At 37.9% G+C, this 18,154-nt stretch overlaps 4 protein-coding genes across 5 annotated transcripts; 3 read left to right on the top strand and 1 right to left on the bottom strand.

The window, feature by feature from the left end:
* Positions 1-747: 747 nt before the first annotated feature.
* Positions 748-4,266, bottom strand: LOC103147922 (zinc finger protein 91-like). The gene is made up of 2 exons (XM_007566495.2): positions 4,134-4,266; positions 748-2,794 (listed from the first exon to the last, which is right to left on the bottom strand). The coding sequence occupies exons 1-2, from the start codon at positions 4,177-4,179 to the stop codon at positions 921-923; spliced, it is 1,920 nt and encodes a 639-aa protein (XP_007566557.1). The 5' UTR covers positions 4,180-4,266; the 3' UTR covers positions 748-920.
* A 416-nt stretch (positions 4,267-4,682) lies between these two features.
* Positions 4,683-7,275, top strand: LOC103147923 (gastrula zinc finger protein XlCGF57.1-like). The gene is made up of 2 exons (XM_007566496.2): positions 4,683-5,073; positions 5,635-7,275. Exons 1-2 carry the CDS (start codon positions 4,989-4,991, stop codon positions 7,122-7,124), a joined length of 1,575 nt encoding a protein of 524 aa, XP_007566558.1. The 5' UTR covers positions 4,683-4,988; the 3' UTR covers positions 7,125-7,275.
* A 1,428-nt stretch (positions 7,276-8,703) lies between these two features.
* Positions 8,704-11,581, top strand: LOC103147924 (gastrula zinc finger protein XlCGF8.2DB-like). The gene is made up of 2 exons (XM_007566497.2): positions 8,704-9,057; positions 10,004-11,581. The coding sequence occupies exons 1-2, from the start codon at positions 8,976-8,978 to the stop codon at positions 11,098-11,100; spliced, it is 1,179 nt and encodes a 392-aa protein (XP_007566559.1). The 5' UTR covers positions 8,704-8,975; the 3' UTR covers positions 11,101-11,581.
* Positions 11,582-12,718: 1,137 nt separating this feature from the next.
* Positions 12,719-15,891, top strand: LOC103147925 (zinc finger protein OZF-like). 2 transcript variants are annotated; one of them, XM_007566500.2, is made up of 2 exons: positions 12,719-13,139; positions 13,830-15,891. In XM_007566500.2, the coding sequence occupies exons 1-2, from the start codon at positions 13,040-13,042 to the stop codon at positions 15,053-15,055; spliced, it is 1,326 nt and encodes a 441-aa protein (XP_007566562.1). In that variant the 5' UTR covers positions 12,719-13,039; the 3' UTR covers positions 15,056-15,891. The 2 variants fall into 2 exon arrangements, with proteins under 2 accessions (XP_007566562.1, XP_007566563.1); XM_007566501.2 differs by having other exon boundaries at positions 12,719-13,112.
* The last annotated feature ends 2,263 nt before the right edge of the window (positions 15,892-18,154 follow it).

The raw sequence follows: 18,154 nt of genomic DNA on the forward strand, positions 1-18,154 counted from the left end.
ACACCAGACCCACTACAACCGTTCATCTAGAAAGGCAGCAGTTTGGACTCATTTCATTGGAATATTATTGATTTAAGTTAAAAAATAAAAACAAATTCTAGTCTTGAAACAGAAATTCAGTCTCAACCTGTTGCATTAATCAGCACATTTCAAAACCACATAACCTGACAAACACATCAGGAAACCTGATTATTTCAGGCGGTCATTCAGAATCCCTGCTTCTGTAACAGCTTTATGAAGAAATTCTCAGAATAGATTCGCTTTGGTGATTTTTATCCCAAACTTTTAGGATTTCAGATAAAACAAACACAAATAAATAAAAACAATCGTAAAAAGATGAAACAAATAAAAATACTATTTCATTACATTTTTATTCCTGATACAAGTGGAGCTGCAGCTTCTCTAGTAATATTTCAACTTTAGCTTATCAGTATTTTTAATCCTAAGATTAAAAATATGATGAATGTAAAAATTCATCATATTGAGATAAATGTATAAAACAGTTGAGGGATACAAAACATTATTGATTTCTCTTGAATCAAACTCATTCTTAGCTTTGGATATAAAAGACCAGACCTAGACTCTGGATTTTTGCAAACCCCAAAAAACTTTAGATACAGCTGAGCTGAAGATTATTAAATAAATACATTTGTAAGTTCTTCAGTAAAAATGGTGTTCAGTTGCAGAAGCAGATTTCCCTGTAAACCACGTACTAAACCAGCTCCATAGGATACAAGAAGACACTTTAACTTGAACTTCATTTATTTTATATCAGAAGCTCTGAGCTCTTCCTTAGGAAATTAACCATTTCAGAGAATATTTTTCAGAAAAGACTTCACTGTTTCAAGAAGCTTTAGGAAATAACTTGCATACAATTTTTCAAAAACAGTCATTGAAGCAACTTCTGCAGATGAGTCACTTCAGCTGTATAACGTGTATCGTTTCAGGTTGATGCTCGCATCCTCCTCGTGTGTTCGTTCCCCTGACAACACACCGACACACTGATGGTATTTGAGCTCCGTGAACCAAGCGAAGCTTTTCTTACACGTGTCACAGTTGTACTTCCTTTCCGCATCGTGGATGGACATGTGAGACAGCATGCTTGCCTTATTTGTGTATTTTTTCCCACAAACCGAGCAGCTGAACGGTTTCTCTCCAGTGTGAGTTCTTATGTGAACCTTGAGGTTCGAGCTGGAGGTGGATTTGTGTCCACAGATGGAACAGAAGTACCTCTCTGTGTGCTGCTTCATGTGAATTTTCAGGTAGGAGCTGTAGCGGAAGGCTTTGCCACACTGAGGGCAGCTGTATGGTTTTACATCCGTCACGTATTTCACTCCTTTCTCCAAAGGTTCTTGTTTCTGCAGGTTTGTGCTCGACTGCGGCTTCTTGTAGTCCTTCCAGAAGTCGCTGTCGACACTGTCGTCGCTCTCGGGTTGCAGAGACTCTGACGGTTTGTTATCGGAGCAGCTGGAAGGATTTCTGCCAGAATCGCTTTCTGAATTCGAACCCGACCCAAGTTTTGTTTTTGGTCTCCAACATTCGCTGTCGTCAGTGTCGGGGTCGGAAAACTCTGAGGTTTTTTCTGTCTTACCTGGTTCCCCTTCTTCCACGCAGTCTTTATGCTCCTCTGTGGGATGAAGCTGTAAGAACTGAGGCTTCTCTTCGTCTTCTTCAGTCTTCATCGGCACAGGACTGAAAGTGAACCTGCCGATCTCCATCTCCTCTTCTTCTTCTTTTATCTGCGGAGGTTGGAAATCCTCCTCCTTCACCTTTTTCTGTATCTTTGTGATCCTGTCAGGCCCAGAAACGTTGTTGGGTCCATTGAGGTTGAAATTTGGGAGAAGTTGACTTGAGTCTGTCCACAGGTCATTTTCAGTTTTAAAAGACGCTGAAACCTCCATGTTGGTCTCTTTTTGCAGCTCAGAATCTGTGTTCACCAGGTTTTTTGTGCCAGCGTCATCACCCTCAGCTGCCTCCTCGGTCTGTTCCTGAGGAAGCTCTGATGTCTGATGAATAGTCTTGTGTTTAGACAGCAGATAATAGGTACAAAACTCAGCGCCACACACTCTGCAGCGGAAAACCTTCTTCCTTTTCCTGTGCACCTCCATGTGTTTGGTGAGGTGCCTCCTCCAGGCAAAGTCCTTCCCGCAGACGTGGCAAGTGAACTGGGTTTGTCTGGTGTGGAGCCTCATGTGCTGAATCAGCGAGTCTTTGTCGCTGCAGCTGGTGTTACAGACCGAACAACTGAACAGTTTTCCTCTGGAATGACGTCTGAGGTGCAGGTCGAGGTCTTCGCTCGTGGAGAATCTGTCGCCACACTGAGAGCAGCAGAGCAGCTTGTTGCTTGGAATCTGTTCCTTGGTTTGTTTATGAGGATGCTCAAGAGAGTTGCACTCATGATTAACAAGCTCCGACTCTGAACTGACGGTTTTCTTGCAGATAACACAGGTCAGCAGCTTCTCTCCTGTATGATCTGAGGTGTGTATCGTCAGCAGACCTCCTGTTGTGAATTCTGCTGCACAGAAAAAGCAGCTCAGCCGTTTTGTGTCAGAATGACTTTCCAAATCACTTGCCTCTTCTTTTATTTGGCTATTTAAACTCAGCTGTGCGCAGTGGCAGTTTTTAACGTCCTCCATGTAGTCTTCACTTGTATGTTTAAAAACATTAGCTTCAGTTAGTCTTTGAGGAGGATGCAGACTGTTTTTCTTGTCTTTATAAAGCTTGTCCTCTTGGTCCAGTCCGGAGCTATTAATCTGATCCGGTGGAGTATTTACTTCAAACACCTGCAGGGTAGCTAAAAAACAGAAACAAGTTTATGTTTGAATTAGTGTTTATATATGAATGACCTGCCACGTTAAACCTCTCAAAGTATAAAGTTTATAAAGTGCTTTAATAACAGCCACAGCTAAAACAATGTGCTGAACATCAGTCATAAGGAAATAAGACAAAAGAAAGCATAAAAATAAAGTGACAAAACTAAGTACAAAATAATTACTTAAAAGCTCAATTCAAAACACAATAAAACGACGCAGTTAAACAGATAAAACATTAAGTAAAATCAAGTCTCTGTTGGGTTGAAAGCCAGTGAAACAATAATGTTTCAGATGGGTTTTGAAAATGGGCATGGTCTATCAAATTTAGGGCCAAAATGAAAAAATATTGATCATCAATGGGATGAGTTAGTGATATTTAGCTTTAGTTTAAGTTACAATCTGTTACAGTTCACTCACTACTTCAGCAAAACGTTTTTGCCATGTTTAAAAATGTATTAGTAGAACACAAAATGGATCTAAGGCAATAAAAAACAGGCAAAAGCTAAAAGAAAAACACGTAAAAAGACTTTGGTGACACCAGTTATTGAGCATTTCTACTGATGGTCATTCCTTAGATTTATTCCACATGAACAACTGTGTTCCAATTCTTATGCATGGAGTTTGCATGTTTCCCCTGTGAGTCTGTGGGTTCCCTCCTGGGTACTCCAGCTTCCTCCCATAGTCCAAAACCTTGTCTGGTTAATTAGTCTCTCTAAATCAGAGGTGTCCAAACTTTTTATCATGTGGGCCAAAATGGTCAGTTCACAAGTACTTGTGAGCCAAAAAATAAAAGAAGATAACAACAAAAAACATCAGCAGATTAAGTCCGCTTGTATCAGAAGTAAGTGTAAATAGTTAACTTTGTGTGCAGTAATTGCACAACAGTCCCCCTCTCGCTCAGAGTTATTACCAGGTCCTAACAAGCACTATTACACAACTAGTTACAGAAACTGTTGTCTTAGTTGAGTCTTTGCCAATGACAATGAGTTAAATGTTTCACTCTTTGGGTTCTGATACTATAATTTTCGATCACTTTTAGCAAATAACATAAGGTAGCACAAATTGTTAAAGGGATGGTCAGATTCCCACAGGATCGATGTTATTTTATAATGCCATCATTACAATACATAATAAGCATAAAATACAGCGAATTACCGATAAAACTTTTAAAATGTTAATGCATAAGTATAATTAAAACGATATCAGGTGCCAGGTTGTGTTGAAAGAGGAGCTTAGCTACCTTTGTCTTAGCATCGATTTTAGATATAAACTTCAGAGCAAACTGATGAATATAAAACAAAGAGAGAAACAGAACCGAACCTGTGTGTCTCGATCCAGCAGATGATTTTTGTTGATGTAGATCCATTCTTTAAAAATAGTTAAAACTGCCAAATGTTACTCCGAACGACTTTAACCTATCAACGTAAACAAATACGGAACGGTTGGAAACTACTTCCGGGTAATGATTTTCAAAATGAAACTCAAACTACGGCAATCTCCGTTTAATATTTATCAGAGCTTTATCAAATATAATTAAAAATAACATTAAAAAATTACTTCGATTTAATACAAATTATAGTGGTTGAGCTTATCATCAATAATTCTGTTTCTACGTGGCAACAGAGCAGTTGTCAATGTTTTCTTTAATGAAATAGGTCGTAGTAATGAATAAAGTCATAAAAACAATGTATTTTTTAAGAGTCTGTGTAAAATATGTGATTTCAGTTGTAACCTGATGCACAACATAACCACTGATTATTCTTTAGTACGAACTAAAATCAAGCAAAATTACGAGAATATTGTTAGTCGTTCGGGATTACAGTAGCCAAACCTGAGTTCTTATTTTGAAGGCGCACTAGAGAAAACAAAGAATAACGGAAGTGAGTCCGTCGTTGTCAGCAGCTTCTGCTCTATGTTCAGTTTCTCCATATAGCTCCCATCTAGAGGGAGTTAGTTTGGCCAATTAATGTGTCTAAATGTAAGTTCGTCGCTATTTTAACAGCATTTTCTTCTTTTTTCTGGCAGCAGCTAAGCTAATGTTAGCTTAGCATACTGAGCGACAGGACGGGACGTTGTTAGAGCTTTGACGCTTTGACGGTGATCAGGTTGTGTTCATGATGGAGTTTATGGAGAAGAAGTTCCTCTGATTGTGTGAAGATATCTGAGCTCCAAAGGATGATGAAGTCAGACACCGAGCAACCAGAACCTGCAGAGGAAGAACCGACTGGAACAAAATCTGGAGAATCTCCCCGACTTTCTGGTAAAGTATCTGCTCTTTCTCTTTGTTTTTAACCTTTTAATTTTTCCCAGACATCTGATATCTACTTTAAGGGCAGCAAATAGTGGGTCATTTTTAAAACCAGACCAATTCTATTTAATATAACAGATGCACAGTAATGTGCTTGAATGATATTATATTGGGTAAGTTTACCTTTACATTCTCTTATACATTTCCCAGTAAGTGAATCAATTTGTACCCAAATACAGTTACAAAGTCCTTTTCCCACAATACCTTTACATTTTTGCAATCTAAACTAAAAATGTTCCTTTACTACCAGATTATAATTCTCTATAATTCTCCATTATAAGGCATAAATACTCTGCAATATTATAATTTATCACAATAACTTCTGAGACAATTTATTGTAAATTTGTTGTGACAAGAAATACTCAAAGTGCAGTGAAGTTTTTGCTGTTGATTGTTGTGTTATAAACAAGAAATGTGTGAGTTCTTTGGTTTCATGCATTTCTTGTACAGCTGATAGTGTCTGGATCACCTCCATAGAAAAATAACCCAGGGTGTGTTTCTGTTTTCCTGCAGGCATCCACCAGGTCAAACAGGAAGTAGTTGCTGAGGAGGAGAAGTGGAGTCTCAAACCAGACCAGGAGGAGCAGAAACCTCCACAGATTAAAGAGGAACAGGAGGAGAATGAGATTACAGAGTTAACTTTCAGTCCTGTCCATGTGAAGAATGAAGATGATGAAGAGAAACCCCAGCCCTCAGAGCTTCATCACTGCAAGACTGAAGAGGACAGAGCTTGTGTTGGACCAGAACCGGATCAGTGTGTAGAATCAGACAATGAAGACGACACTTCAGATTCCGCAGAAACCGACGTCAGTGATGGAAACTGGGAGGAAAGCAGCGACTTATCGGATACAAACTCTGTTAGAAGTAATAAAGATTCAGCGGATGGTAAGTCAGGAAATGGTGAATTACACACCTGCGCAGAATGTGGCGAAAAGTTCAGCCTTCAGATTTATTTACTAAGACACCAGAGAATCCACACAGGAGAAAAACCTTTTAGCTGCTCCTCTTGCCGGCAGGCTTTTATATGGAAATACGCCTTAATGAAACATGTGGAAACTCACAGTGACGACAAACCTTTCAGCTGCTCCATCTGTGGCCAGAACTTCAGGAGGAAGGGATGGTTAACTCAGCACATGAGGAGACACACTGGAAGAAAACCTTACAGCTGCTCCATCTGCGGCTGTGGTTTTCTGTGCAAGCGTGAATTAGCTGAGCACATAAAGACTCATAGTGGAGAGAAACCTTTCAGCTGCTCTGTCTGCAAGGCGCCTTTTTCAAGCGAAAAAACGCTGGTGCAGCACTCAAAAATCCACAGCGGACAGAAACCACACAGCTGCCCTTACTGTCCGACAACTGTTAGAAGAAAAGACAGTTTGAAGCGACACTTAAGAACCCACAGTGGAGAGAAACCGTTCAGCTGCTCTGTCTGCAACAAAAACTTCAGCGTCAAGGAGAGCCTGAATCGGCACATGAGGCGTCACACAGGAGAAAAACCTTACACGTGTTCTGTCTGTGAGGCCCGCTTTCAGCTAAAGCAAACTTTAGTGGAGCACATAAGAATTCACACAGGGGAGAAACCGTTCAGCTGTTCTGTCTGTCAGGAAGCCTTCAGGAGAAAACAAGATTTTGTGAACCACACAAAAATTCACAGCAAGTCTACCTGCGAGGTGTGCGGCCAAAGCTTCGACAAAGCTGTTCGCTTGGCTCGGCACATGAGATTTCATGACAGTGAGAGAGCTTTCAGCTGCTCCGTCTGCGCGGTGGCTTTCATCAGAAAGAACGCCTTGATCCAGCACATGAGAACCCACTCAGAGGAGAGACCGTTCAGCTGCTCCGTGTGCAAGGCCACCTTCAAAAGGAAGGACGGCTTGAAGCTGCACACGAGGGTTCACACTAGAGAGAAACCATACAGCTGCAAGGGCTGCAACAAGAAGTTCACCCAGCTGTCCTGGTCCAAAACGCATCAGAAACGATGTTTAAGCTTACGCAGCAAGCTGAGCTGATGTTGGTGTTCAAGCTGTAGATTAATCAAGTTTCATCAACATTTCTCATCATGGCCTCTAACAGAAAGCTTCTGCAGTATGAAGGAGTAGTAGGGCCATGCTAAGATATTTTTTAATTACAATTAATTTGAAATAATAAAAGAACAATTTCAGAATAAAATTGTATTCATATGAGAATAAAGTCATAATTACATGAGAATAAAGTCATATGACAAAGTTGAAATAATACAAAATTCAGTCAAAATAATATGAGAATAAAGTCATAATATGAAAATTAAGTTGTAACTTTAGGAGAAATCTGACGTGAAAAAAAAATGTAATTGAGGAATGTTGAGCATCTTGTGAAGTTATATTTTGTTATTGGTTGTAAAAAAAATAGATTAAAAAAATAGATGTATATTTTTAACACATCAGCATCAAATTACTATCAGCAGCATGACTGTGACACTTTTATAAAAATGACTATTTCCTGTCGAAAGTCTCTGTTGGCTCTCGGCTGTGTCAGATTAAAGCTCATCCTGCCTGGCCTCAGAGTTTAGGCGGAGGGATCACGTCTTGATAAGTTTGTATTTGTGCCTTATTCTTGATTGGGGTGTTGAAACAGTAGGATGATGTTTTTTAACTCCAACTTTCTTAAAATGTGTCGACAGTTTCCTCCCTGACCTGTATGCTGTGGTGTTTGGTTTTATGTTGCTGTTTGTTCATAAATGTTCTCAAACTTATGAGGCCTTCAGAAAACAGCAGGATTCATTAAATTACACACAAGTCGACTGGTTGGGTGACTTCCATAGGATTTTTACATGAAACTTGTTCAGATGAAGTATATTTATCCTTCCTTCACATTCATGCACAACTTTTGAACATTCACTGATGTTTGTAGTTATGGCTTCTCCCTTTGAAGGCAGAATCTCTTCACCTCACGGGTCATCTCTGAATGAAAAAAAAAAAAACATTCGATCTGATTGAAGATGATTATTTTTATTCATTTTAAAGAGTTTCATTTAGATTTATTCAATTTACCCTAAAACTGTACTGTATTAGCCTGTTATTTATATTATTTTAAATCAGTAATTGATTTAAACAGTTTTGATAATTTCATAATAAATAGTTGTGTGCTAAGCTTTTCTTACCTCTGTTGTTTGTTTTTAAATATATACCTTATTTTAAAACCATTTAAGATTTATAGTTTTGTGTGGTTTGTGTCCAGCTAATTAACAGAGTCAGTCCGTTAATTAGCTGGTAGCTAGAAAGCCTGTAGCTCTTTAGATCCTTCACTGTGGTTTAAATACTAAAAAAATGAGCAATATTTTAAAATGCTAGTTTCAGCAGTTTTTCTTTGGTGCAACATATGAATAACATTTCAAGAAAGAATGGTACAAATAGTGTTAGGAATATTTGCTATGAATGGATTTTCTATGAATAATAAATGTCTCATTAAAGAAAACTTATTAAATCTAAAAACTAAAATACATTTTGTTTCTTGGACACAATGGCTTTGGTCATTTGGAGAACCTGCCTGGAAAAACTTTGTGGCGTTGGAGTACCATTCATTTCGAGCTTTTATTTTGAAGGCTATTTGACGCCACTTCTACCGGAAGTGTTTGTCTCCTAGCAGCAGAAGCTACCCGAACAACGTTTAGTTTCTTCCTGACTGTAGGGAAATGTCCTGGTTAACGTTGCGTTACCCCGTCACTTATACACACGTTTAAAAAGTCACAATGTTTTTAATTATCCTTGACAACTTTGTTTAGTTAAATTTTCTCACGATAGCAACAGAAGCTCAGAGTGTTAGCTTAGCCTGGTGTTAGCTTGACAGACAGTGTTTCTGATGGAGCTGAGTGAAAACCTCAGATGTTCAAAGCGTCGGAGAAACGACAGCTAACAGAGATGGAGGAACCGACACACAGTGAGCAGATGGACTCTCAGTTTGACGGTACTTTTGATCTTCAATTCTGTAATGTTTAGCATTCAGGAGGACGGAACAAACCTGCAAAAACACAAAACAGAAGTTGACAAAATATCGATGCTTGTTTTAATTAAGCTGAAAGTGGTTTTATAGACGGAAATGAGTGACAATCTGAGTCACAGCAGGATCTCTTTATCCATGACTAAAATGATATAGAAATATTTTTTAAAAAAAGATATAGATATAATTAAAAATGCAAGTTCTTGCAGTATTTCTGTTTTTTTTTTTGTTGTTGTTTGTTTTTGTCATGTAAAAATTTAATTGAATTTTCACAACAGAATAACACTTAAAGCAGTGTCATTGTGTTGACACTACTTTAAGTGTCTATTTGTTTAGATCCATTTTCTGCTCAGGCTGGAAATTTAGGTTTTTCTTTATTCTCCCTTTTCATATATAATTTTCCTCAAATAACATCCCATCGCAGAAAATGTACCCTTCCTCTTATTGCAAAAGTTTAAAAATGTAAAATATAAATAAAATTTTGGATTTTTAAAATAACAAATTTACAATAGAACATATTCATAACAAAAATGAAAAGCTGTCTTTTTTCTAAAGTCAGCTTTTCTGACTAAAGCTATGTGATATTTTTGGCTGTAAACATGTTTTATTTAGCTGGGTTGAGGGTAAAAAATGGCTTTTTGGATTGTAAAAAGGCTGCAGGACCCCTGGTTTAATTTATAAGAGTCACAAAGTACAAAGTCCTTTTGATATCATGCTGGCGTCAACCTACCAACTTATTTAATTAAGTTCTCTTTGTCTCTGGAGCTCATATGTCCTCAAAACTTCAGTGATCAACCTCCTTATTGTGTTTATTGTTATGGCTTGTAATCTGGATTTGATCAGTTTTCTTCCTTTGTATTTTTGTTTTATTTGTGAGCCTCTTGTGATTTGCCTGTGTTTATGTTTCCTGCAGACATGCAGAAGGTGTTTGTTTTAAAAGAGGAGCTTCCTGCTGAGAAGGAGAATTGGAGTCACAAACCGGATGAGAAACTCCCACAAATCAAAGAGGAACAGGAGGAGAATGAGATTACAGAGTTTATTTTCAATCCTGTGAAGAGTGAAGATGATGAAGAGAAACCTCAGCTTCACTGCCAACCTGAGAAGAACAGAGACTCTTCAGGTTCAGAATCAGGTCATGTAGATTCTTCTGAGACAGACGTCAGCGATGGAAACTGGGAGGAGAGCGGTGAAACTCCATCTCATTCAGACTCTTTAGGAAACAGTACATTTCCTATAGGTGAGAAAGGCAAGCAGCTCCATAGCTGCAGTGAATGTGGGAAAACATTTAACCAAAAGTCGGATTTGTTGAGACACAACAGAGTTCACACAGGAGAGAAACCCTTCAGCTGCTCCATCTGCAATGCCTCTTTCACATGGAAACATGTGTTAGTGCAGCACCTGAGGACACACAGTGGAGAAAAACCGTTCAGTTGCGCTTTTTGTGGTCAGACATTTAGAAAGAAAGAAACTTTAACTTACCACATGAGGCGTCACAGTGACGAGAAACCTTTCAGCTGCTCTGTTTGTCTGCAAGCGTTCAGCAGGAAGGAGAGCGTAAATCGACACATGACGTGTCACAGCGAGGACAAACCTTTCAGCTGCTCCATCTGCGGACAAAAGTTCAAGAGGAAGGAAAGTGAAACCCGACATATGAGATGTCATTCGAAAGACAAACCTTTCAGCTGCTCCGTCTGTCACAGGAACTTCCCATCCAGAAGAACCTTGAAAGAACACGCCAAGATCCACTCAGAGAACAGACCCTTCAGATGTTCTGTCTGTGATGCCACTTTTAAGAAAAAGAGAACGTTGTCAGAACACGCAAGAATCCACACGGGAGAAAAGCCTTGTAGCTGCAGGATCTGTGGCCAAAGCCTCAGTTCCAAGTCATATCTAACTGTTCACATGAGAAGTCACACAGGAGAAAAACCTTACAGCTGTTCTGTCTGCAAGGCCACTTTCAAATGGAAAAAAACCTTTGTAAGACACTCGAGGGTCCATTCAGGTCAATAATCTAGTCCTTCAGAATTGTTCATGTTGTTAGCAGCTTTAATATATCAAAATACTTGAAGAAGTGTTGTTTCCGTATACTGTAGAGGAAATTCCCTCCCAAAAATGATCATGTGAAGCACTTTAAAGTGGCTTGTTGCTGAAATGTCCTATTCATATAAACTTGACTTGATTTAAAATGGGTGTTTTTGCAACACAACAACCACAAACGCACCAGTAAGTGGTTCCAGATGTTTCAGATTCCAGAAGTTGATCAATTTTATGTTATACAGATTTAAATCAGTGATCAGTTTTTTATATTAATACTTTTAATGTCTTTATTGAGAGAAAAGTGGAGTCAAAGTCAGTTCTTCGTTGGTGTGTGCAAAGTTGTTGAATAAAGCTGATCATTATTGTAATGTAACTAAGTATTTGCTCGGTTTATCACAGAGAAGCTAAATATTGTAAGACTTCCAGATTTTACAATAAATGTGAAGAAAAATATTGACTCATGTTTATCTCTCTTCCTGTGGACTGAGACGTTTTCTTCATGTTTTGATTTAGGACATGTCGTTTTCCCAGTGATTTGAGTGCTTGGAAATAAAAGCAGTATAAGAGTTTTAAACAATGTATTAAGAAGTATCTCATCTGCAGGCACACAGGACCTTCTCAGTCAAATCAATCATCTTATGAGTTTCTCATTTCCTGCCATTTTCAGGTTTGACCTTATTGACTTGTTTTTTAACAACTTTGTAAGGTCTATACCAATAACAGATCCAACTTGCTTGGTTAAGTTTTTAACCAGAGTCACAGAGCTAGCAAAGTTACCTAGATAGAAAATGTCCAAAGAACTTTGCTTCTTTTAGAAGACGAGGAAAAAGTTTGGATCTAGGATTTCCTGGGCTTCCTTTCCAAGTTCAATTATTGTTAAAAGTGACAGGTAAATATATTGATCAGTCAATGATTTCCACCTGTTTACTATCACTCTGTCTTCTAATACTCTAAATGTAATGCTGTGATTTAATGAGCATAACAACTTTAGAAAATATGCTGTTATTTTTTATCAGAATGTTTGAAATTTCACCCAATTCTGATTAGCACTATATAATCCTCATTTTTGTTATGTATTAGAGTTTTAAATAACGCATTATTAACTCTAATACCTGTACTGTCACTTTAAAAGAGCGCTTTGTTATGACGTCAGTGATTTCGGTTAGCGCTAGGCTACCTGAGAAGAGGTAGTTTCCTTGTTCTTGGATGAGCTCACGTTTTATGTAAATGTGACCACATGCAGCTGTGAGTGTTTATATATGCTAAAACACAAAGAGGAGGCATTTTGCTGACGTCACAAGTACACTTCCCTCTAGTTTACAGCAAATGCTATGCTACAGTTATGGAGTTTCTCCATGTGCTTATCTGCTAACAGGGGGATTCCGACTCGTGTGTGGAACAGCTGCTTGTACCGAGCATTTTTATTTCTAATTGTGCAGGCCTCTGTCAGCAAATACTGTGATGCTGGTATCTTTTTCAATATAACAGAGCAGAGCATTAAAGTCCAGGGTGTCAGTAAAGAACATTAACAGTATACGCTGGTTACTCCAGCTTTTATTCTGAAGGTCAATTCGACCCGAAAACTAACGGCCGGACGTGACCTTCCACTATGAGAAGCTACGAGAGCAAGTTTGGTTTCCTTTTTTTTTTATCCTTCGGTGTGTTAAGTTACTTCGTTGAGAAGGTCATATGAGTATAATAGCTTTTCTATTAAAGTTATTATTAATAGCTTCGATTGTGTTTTTAGTGTTGTGTGTAATTGGTTTTAGCTGAATTTTCTCCCGGAAGTAGCACCGGCTCCGATTGTTAGCGTAGCCAGTTAGCTGGAGGCAGACAGCTGCACAGCGAGTCAGAGACACTTTGATAGAGAACAAACTGTTTCTGATGGACTTTAAGAAGAGAAAATATTCTTATGCGATTGTATGAAAACGTAAGAAAACCAGAGTGCTGGAGAAAGGAAAGGACAATGGAAGAGCCACCAGATGGTGAGCAGACGCACTCTCAGCTTTATGGTGATTATGTTTACATATTTCCTTCACTTTAGCATTTTAGGAACAATATTTTTGTTTTCAATGATTATTTCACACCTTCAAACGCAAACTAAATATAAGAAATATAAACAAATAGCATTGTCACTCTCACTATTTACATATAACCAAGTTCAAGCAAAATGCTTCCCTATTTTTCTAGGCAGGAATCACTTTGAAACTCTTGCTGTATAGTAACATTTAACAGAACACACTCACTGCAGTTCCTCAAATAAAATAAGATAATGTAAAGTCTGATTTTATTTTCTGTTGCTTGCAAAATATATGAATCCTAACAGTTATGGTAATTCTCTCTCTTAACATCATTTGTTCTCTATTTTTTGTAAATGTATGTGTGACGCTGAGTGGTTTTAATAAGGTTACCTTAACATTGATAAGACTTTCTGAAGCTGCTGCCCCTGCGACCCGACCCCGGATAAGCGGAAGAAAATGGATGGATGGATGGATGGATGGATGGATGGATGGATGGATGGATGATAAGACTTTTTGATAATTGTGCTTGTAGCATGTTTTTCTGGTGGTGCAGTGCTGTGGTCAGATTTTTCCCTAACAGTTTAGTACATTGATTTGTAGTTTTTTACTGTCAAAGTTTGATAATGAACACAGTTTTCACTTAATATGAAAACTGACATAACTTGTTTGTGTTTCCTGCAGATGTCCAACAAGTATTGGTGATCAAAGAGGAGCTGGTTGTTGAGGAGGACGACTGGAGTCCCAGACCAGACCAGGAGGATCAGAAGCCTCCACAGATTAAAGAGGAAGAGGAGGAGAATGAGATCACAGAGTTAACTTTCAGTCCTGTTCATGTGAAGAGTGAAGATGATGAAGAGAAACCTCAGCTCTCAGAACTTCTTCCCAGTCAGACTGAGGGGAACAGAGATCCTGAGGAATCAGATGCTGACAAAACTTCAAACTGTTCTTCAGAGACGGACGTCAGTGATGGAAACTGGGAGGGAAGTGAAGCTCAGTCAGATTTAAACTCTGTGAAAATTGATGCCTTTCCTGTTGTTGATAGAAAATGTGGCAAAAGTAAAAAGTTACATATCTGTCCCGACTGCGGTAAAACATTCAGAAGCAGGCAAGGTTTGTTAGGACACCACAGAATACACACCGGAGAAAATCCTTTCAGCTGCTCCATCTGTAAAAAACCCTTTTCTTCAAAAGGAAACTTGCAAAAACACTCAAAGGTCCACACAGGGGAAAGACCGTTCAAATGTTCTGTTTGTGGTGTGGCTCTTAAGAGGAAAAACTCATTAATTGAACACACAAGAATCCACACTGGGGAGAAGCCGTTCAGTTGCTCCGTTTGCGGCCGAAGCTTTGGTTTCAGTTCGTATCTAAAAGTTCACATGAAGTGTCACTCTGAGGAAAAACCTTACAGCTGTTCTCTTTGTGCAGCTAGTTTCAAAAGGAAAAATACTTTACTGGCACATGTAAAAACCCACACTGGAGAGAAGGCTTATAGCTGCTCAATATGCGGAAAAATGTTCAAGTGGAAAGAAAGCGAAATACGACATATGAGATCTCATACAAAAGAGAAACCATTCAACTGCACCATCTGTCAAAGGAACTTTCCATCCAGGAGAACCTTGAAAGAACACGCTAAGATCCACTCAGAGAACAGACCTTTCAAATGTTCTGTCTGTGATGCTGCTTTTAAAAAAAAGAGAACGTTGTCAGAACATGTAAAAATTCACACGGGAAAAAAGCCTTGCAGCTGTCGGATCTGTGGCCAAAGCCTCAGTTCCAAGTCATATCTAACTGTTCACATGAGAAGTCACACAGGAGAAAAACCTTACAGCTGTTCTGTCTGCAAGGCCACTTTCAAATGGAAAAAAACATTTTTAAAACACTCAAAAATCCATGCAGCTCAACAATGAAGTGTTCATGTTCACGCAGCTTCAATACATCAAAATACTTGAAATGTTATTTCCATTAAACCCTACAGAGATTTTCCCCCAGAAATTATCATGTGAAGAGTTTTGAACTGTCTTGTTGCTGAAATGTGATGTACAAATAAATAAATAAATTTACCAAGCCGACGACCCCAAGCACCTCTGTAACTGAGCAGCATCTTGGTTTCAGAGCATCAAGGTTAATGGTATAGATTCCAGAAGTTGATCAACTTCATGTTTTACAGGTTTAAATCAGTGTTCAGTATTTTATATTACTTTAAATGCCTTTATTGAGAGCAAAGCAGAGCCAAAGTCAGTCCTTGGTTTGTGTTGTTAAATATTGTTGGTTCTGATTGTGATGTAACTAAATATTTGTTTGGTTTATCACAGGGAAGCTAAATGTTGAAACATTTTCCAGATTTTTAATAAATGTTAGATGAATGTCAACCCATGTCTGCATCACTTACAGAGTGAGATGTTTTCAGGTTTTGGTTTAGCATAGACTGTGCAGTTTTCCCAGTGGTTGTTGGTACATGCAAATGAAAGCTACTATAAGAATCACTTTCTAAAAGACAGCTGTTATGATTATAATGAGTTTCTTACTTTCTGCCATTTTCAGATTTGGTTTTATTGACTTGTTTATAGTGACGCTGTATTATAAACAATGTCCACTGCTTATCCAATTTGTTTGATTAAGTTTTTTTCATACGTTTCTGTCACCTACAGAAGTAATAATTTGTTAGAGCACTAGCCAAGTTGCCTTAATAGAAAATGTCCAAAGAACTTTGCTTGTTTTAAAATATAAAAAGTTTGAACACAGACTTTCTTGGACTTTCTTTAAGATATCATGTTGTAAAAAGTCACAACTAAATATGTTTTTCAGTCAATGATTTCAACCTGTTTACTATTTATTGTCTTCCATCACTTTGTCTTCTAGTCACTAAATGAGTCACGACTTCCTCAGTAATGTTGATATTTATTGCGAGCTTTTATTATGAAGGCCAATCCGACCAGAAAACTAACGGCCGGAAGTGATCTTCGACTGTCAACAGAAGCTACGCGGGCAAGTTCAGTTTCCTTTTTTCCCTTCTGTGTATGAAGTTACTTCGTTGAGAATGTCCTACGAGTATAATAGCTTCTGTTAAAAGTCCTTACTCTTCTCTGTTGTGTTTTTCGTGTTTTCTTACATTCTTTTTAGCTGAACTTCTTCCCGGAAGTAGCTGTGTTAGCTTAGCTCTTTAGCTGGAGGCAGACAGGAGCACAACGAGTCAGAGACACTTTGATGAAGACCTATTTCTGGTGGACTTTAAGGAGATAAAATATTCTTCTGCGATTGTATGAAAACATAGGAAGTCCATATTGCTGGAGAAAGGAAAGGACGATGGAGGAGCCACCAGATGGTGAGCAGACGCGCTCTCAGCTTTATGGTTTATATGTTTTACATCTTTCCATAACTGTAGCATTTTAGGAACAGTGTATTTGTTTCCAAATTATTTCACACCTTCAAATACAAACTAACGTTTATTAAATTCAAATGTAACAAAACAAAACGGGAAAAAAATATGTTGAGCAAGTTTGTGAACATTGTCCAACAATCACTGATTTATTTACATACATCCATATTTAAGCAAAATGCTTCACAATTTTTCTAGACAGTAATCAGTTTGAGTATAATATTTATGGTATTTTACACACTTGATAGCATTATTATCTTAAAGAAATTGAGATGATAATGTATAATCCGATTTCATTTAAAACAAATAATTGTTTCTACAGCTTCTAAAATAAAATGAATCCTGACAGTTATGGTAATGTTTCATTTTTACATGATTTGTTCTTAATTTATTTTATGCAAAAACACAAAGTTATAGCAAAAATACATGCTAGAGTTAACAGTAGTTTATTTGACAGAATATTATCATTTTTCCTGTCAGCTCTTTTTTTTAGATAAAAACAAATACCACAACCTAATGTTCTCTGGTTGATTTGTTGAGGTTATTTTAACAGACATAATGATTGTAGCTGGCCGAGTGAAGGTTTGAAACATTGTTGCCCTGTTAAGATTGCTTTGCAGCTCCTTTAGTCATAAAAAAATAAAAATCATTTATCTTAATTTTAGGCCTTTAAAATCTTTGAAGTTGCATAAAAAATATCCAACAAAGGAGCAAAAATGACTAGCACCCATTATGCTCTTTATGTAAATAAATAGGAAAAAGTTGTATTAAAACAGTGGCAAACACACAATGTGCATTTTAGTTCCCAGGGTATCACTTAAGACCTTTGTACACGCATAATGTTATTTTTTTATGCTTTAAAAGTGACAGAATGCTGGTTAATACAGTAAAAAATTTAAACAAACTGCCACATTATACCTATTACTTATAAAATCTTTTTTTTTTTTTTTAACCCAAATTCAGTAAAGGTTTGTCTGATCTTCACTGTGGATCTTTAGTAGCAGTAGTTTCTGAAGGAGAACACGCTAGAACTTCAGCCATTATGTTACAACAAAACTAAGCCTAACCATATGAGGCTTTCTAATTTATTTACAATGACTGAACAGTTTTAAAGAGTCTACCCTGGCTTATCATGCTGTTGTGGTGATCAGATTTCCCCCCAACAGTTTAGTAGATTTATTTTTAGTTTTTATTGTCAAATTCTGACAATAAACTGATATAACTTGTTTGTGTTTCCTGCAGATGTCCAACAAGTGTTGGTGGTCAAAGATGAGCTGATTGTTGAGGAGGACGACTGGAGTCCCAGACCAGACCAGGAGGACCAGAAGCCTCCACAGATTAAAGAAGAAGAGGAGGAGAATGAGATCAAAGAGTTAACTGTCAGTCCTGTTCATGTGAAGAGTGAAGATGATGAAGAGAAACCTCAGCTCTCAGAACTTCTTCCCAGTCAGACTGAGGGGAACAGAGACTCTGAGGAATCAGATGCTGACAAAACTTCAAACTGTTCTTCAGAAACGGATGTCAGTGATGGACACTGGGAGGAAAGTGAAGCTCAGTCAGATTTAAACTCTATGAAAAATGACGCCGTTCCTGTTGTTGATAGAAAATGTGGCAAAAGTAAAAAGTTACA

Source organism: Poecilia formosa, unplaced genomic scaffold (assembly GCF_000485575.1).
Source record: "Poecilia formosa unplaced genomic scaffold, Poecilia_formosa-5.1.2 Scaffold192, whole genome shotgun sequence".
Lineage (NCBI taxonomy): Eukaryota > Metazoa > Chordata > Actinopteri > Cyprinodontiformes > Poeciliidae > Poecilia > Poecilia formosa.

Excerpts from the sequence above, each read along its gene's own strand:
- LOC103147922 (XM_007566495.2), bottom strand. The coding sequence starts at position 4,179 with ATGGATCTACATCAACAAAAATCATCTGCTGGATCGAGACACACAG. Across the intron at positions 2,795-4,133 it reads TGCTGGATCGAGACACACAG|CTACCCTGCAGGTGTTTGAA; the intron begins GTTCGGTTCTGT and ends TCTGTTTTTTAG.
- LOC103147925 (XM_007566500.2), top strand. The coding sequence starts at position 13,040 with ATGCGATTGTATGAAAACGTAAGAAAACCAGAGTGCTGGAGAAAGGAA. Across the intron at positions 13,140-13,829 it reads GACGCACTCTCAGCTTTATG|ATGTCCAACAAGTATTGGTG; the intron begins GTGATTATGTTT and ends TGTTTCCTGCAG.
- LOC103147924 (XM_007566497.2), top strand. The coding sequence starts at position 8,976 with ATGTTCAAAGCGTCGGAGAAACGACAGCTAACAGAGATGGAGGAACCG. Across the intron at positions 9,058-10,003 it reads GATGGACTCTCAGTTTGACG|ACATGCAGAAGGTGTTTGTT; the intron begins GTACTTTTGATC and ends TGTTTCCTGCAG.
- LOC103147923 (XM_007566496.2), top strand. The coding sequence starts at position 4,989 with ATGATGAAGTCAGACACCGAGCAACCAGAACCTGCAGAGGAAGAACCG. Across the intron at positions 5,074-5,634 it reads AGAATCTCCCCGACTTTCTG|GCATCCACCAGGTCAAACAG; the intron begins GTAAAGTATCTG and ends GTTTTCCTGCAG.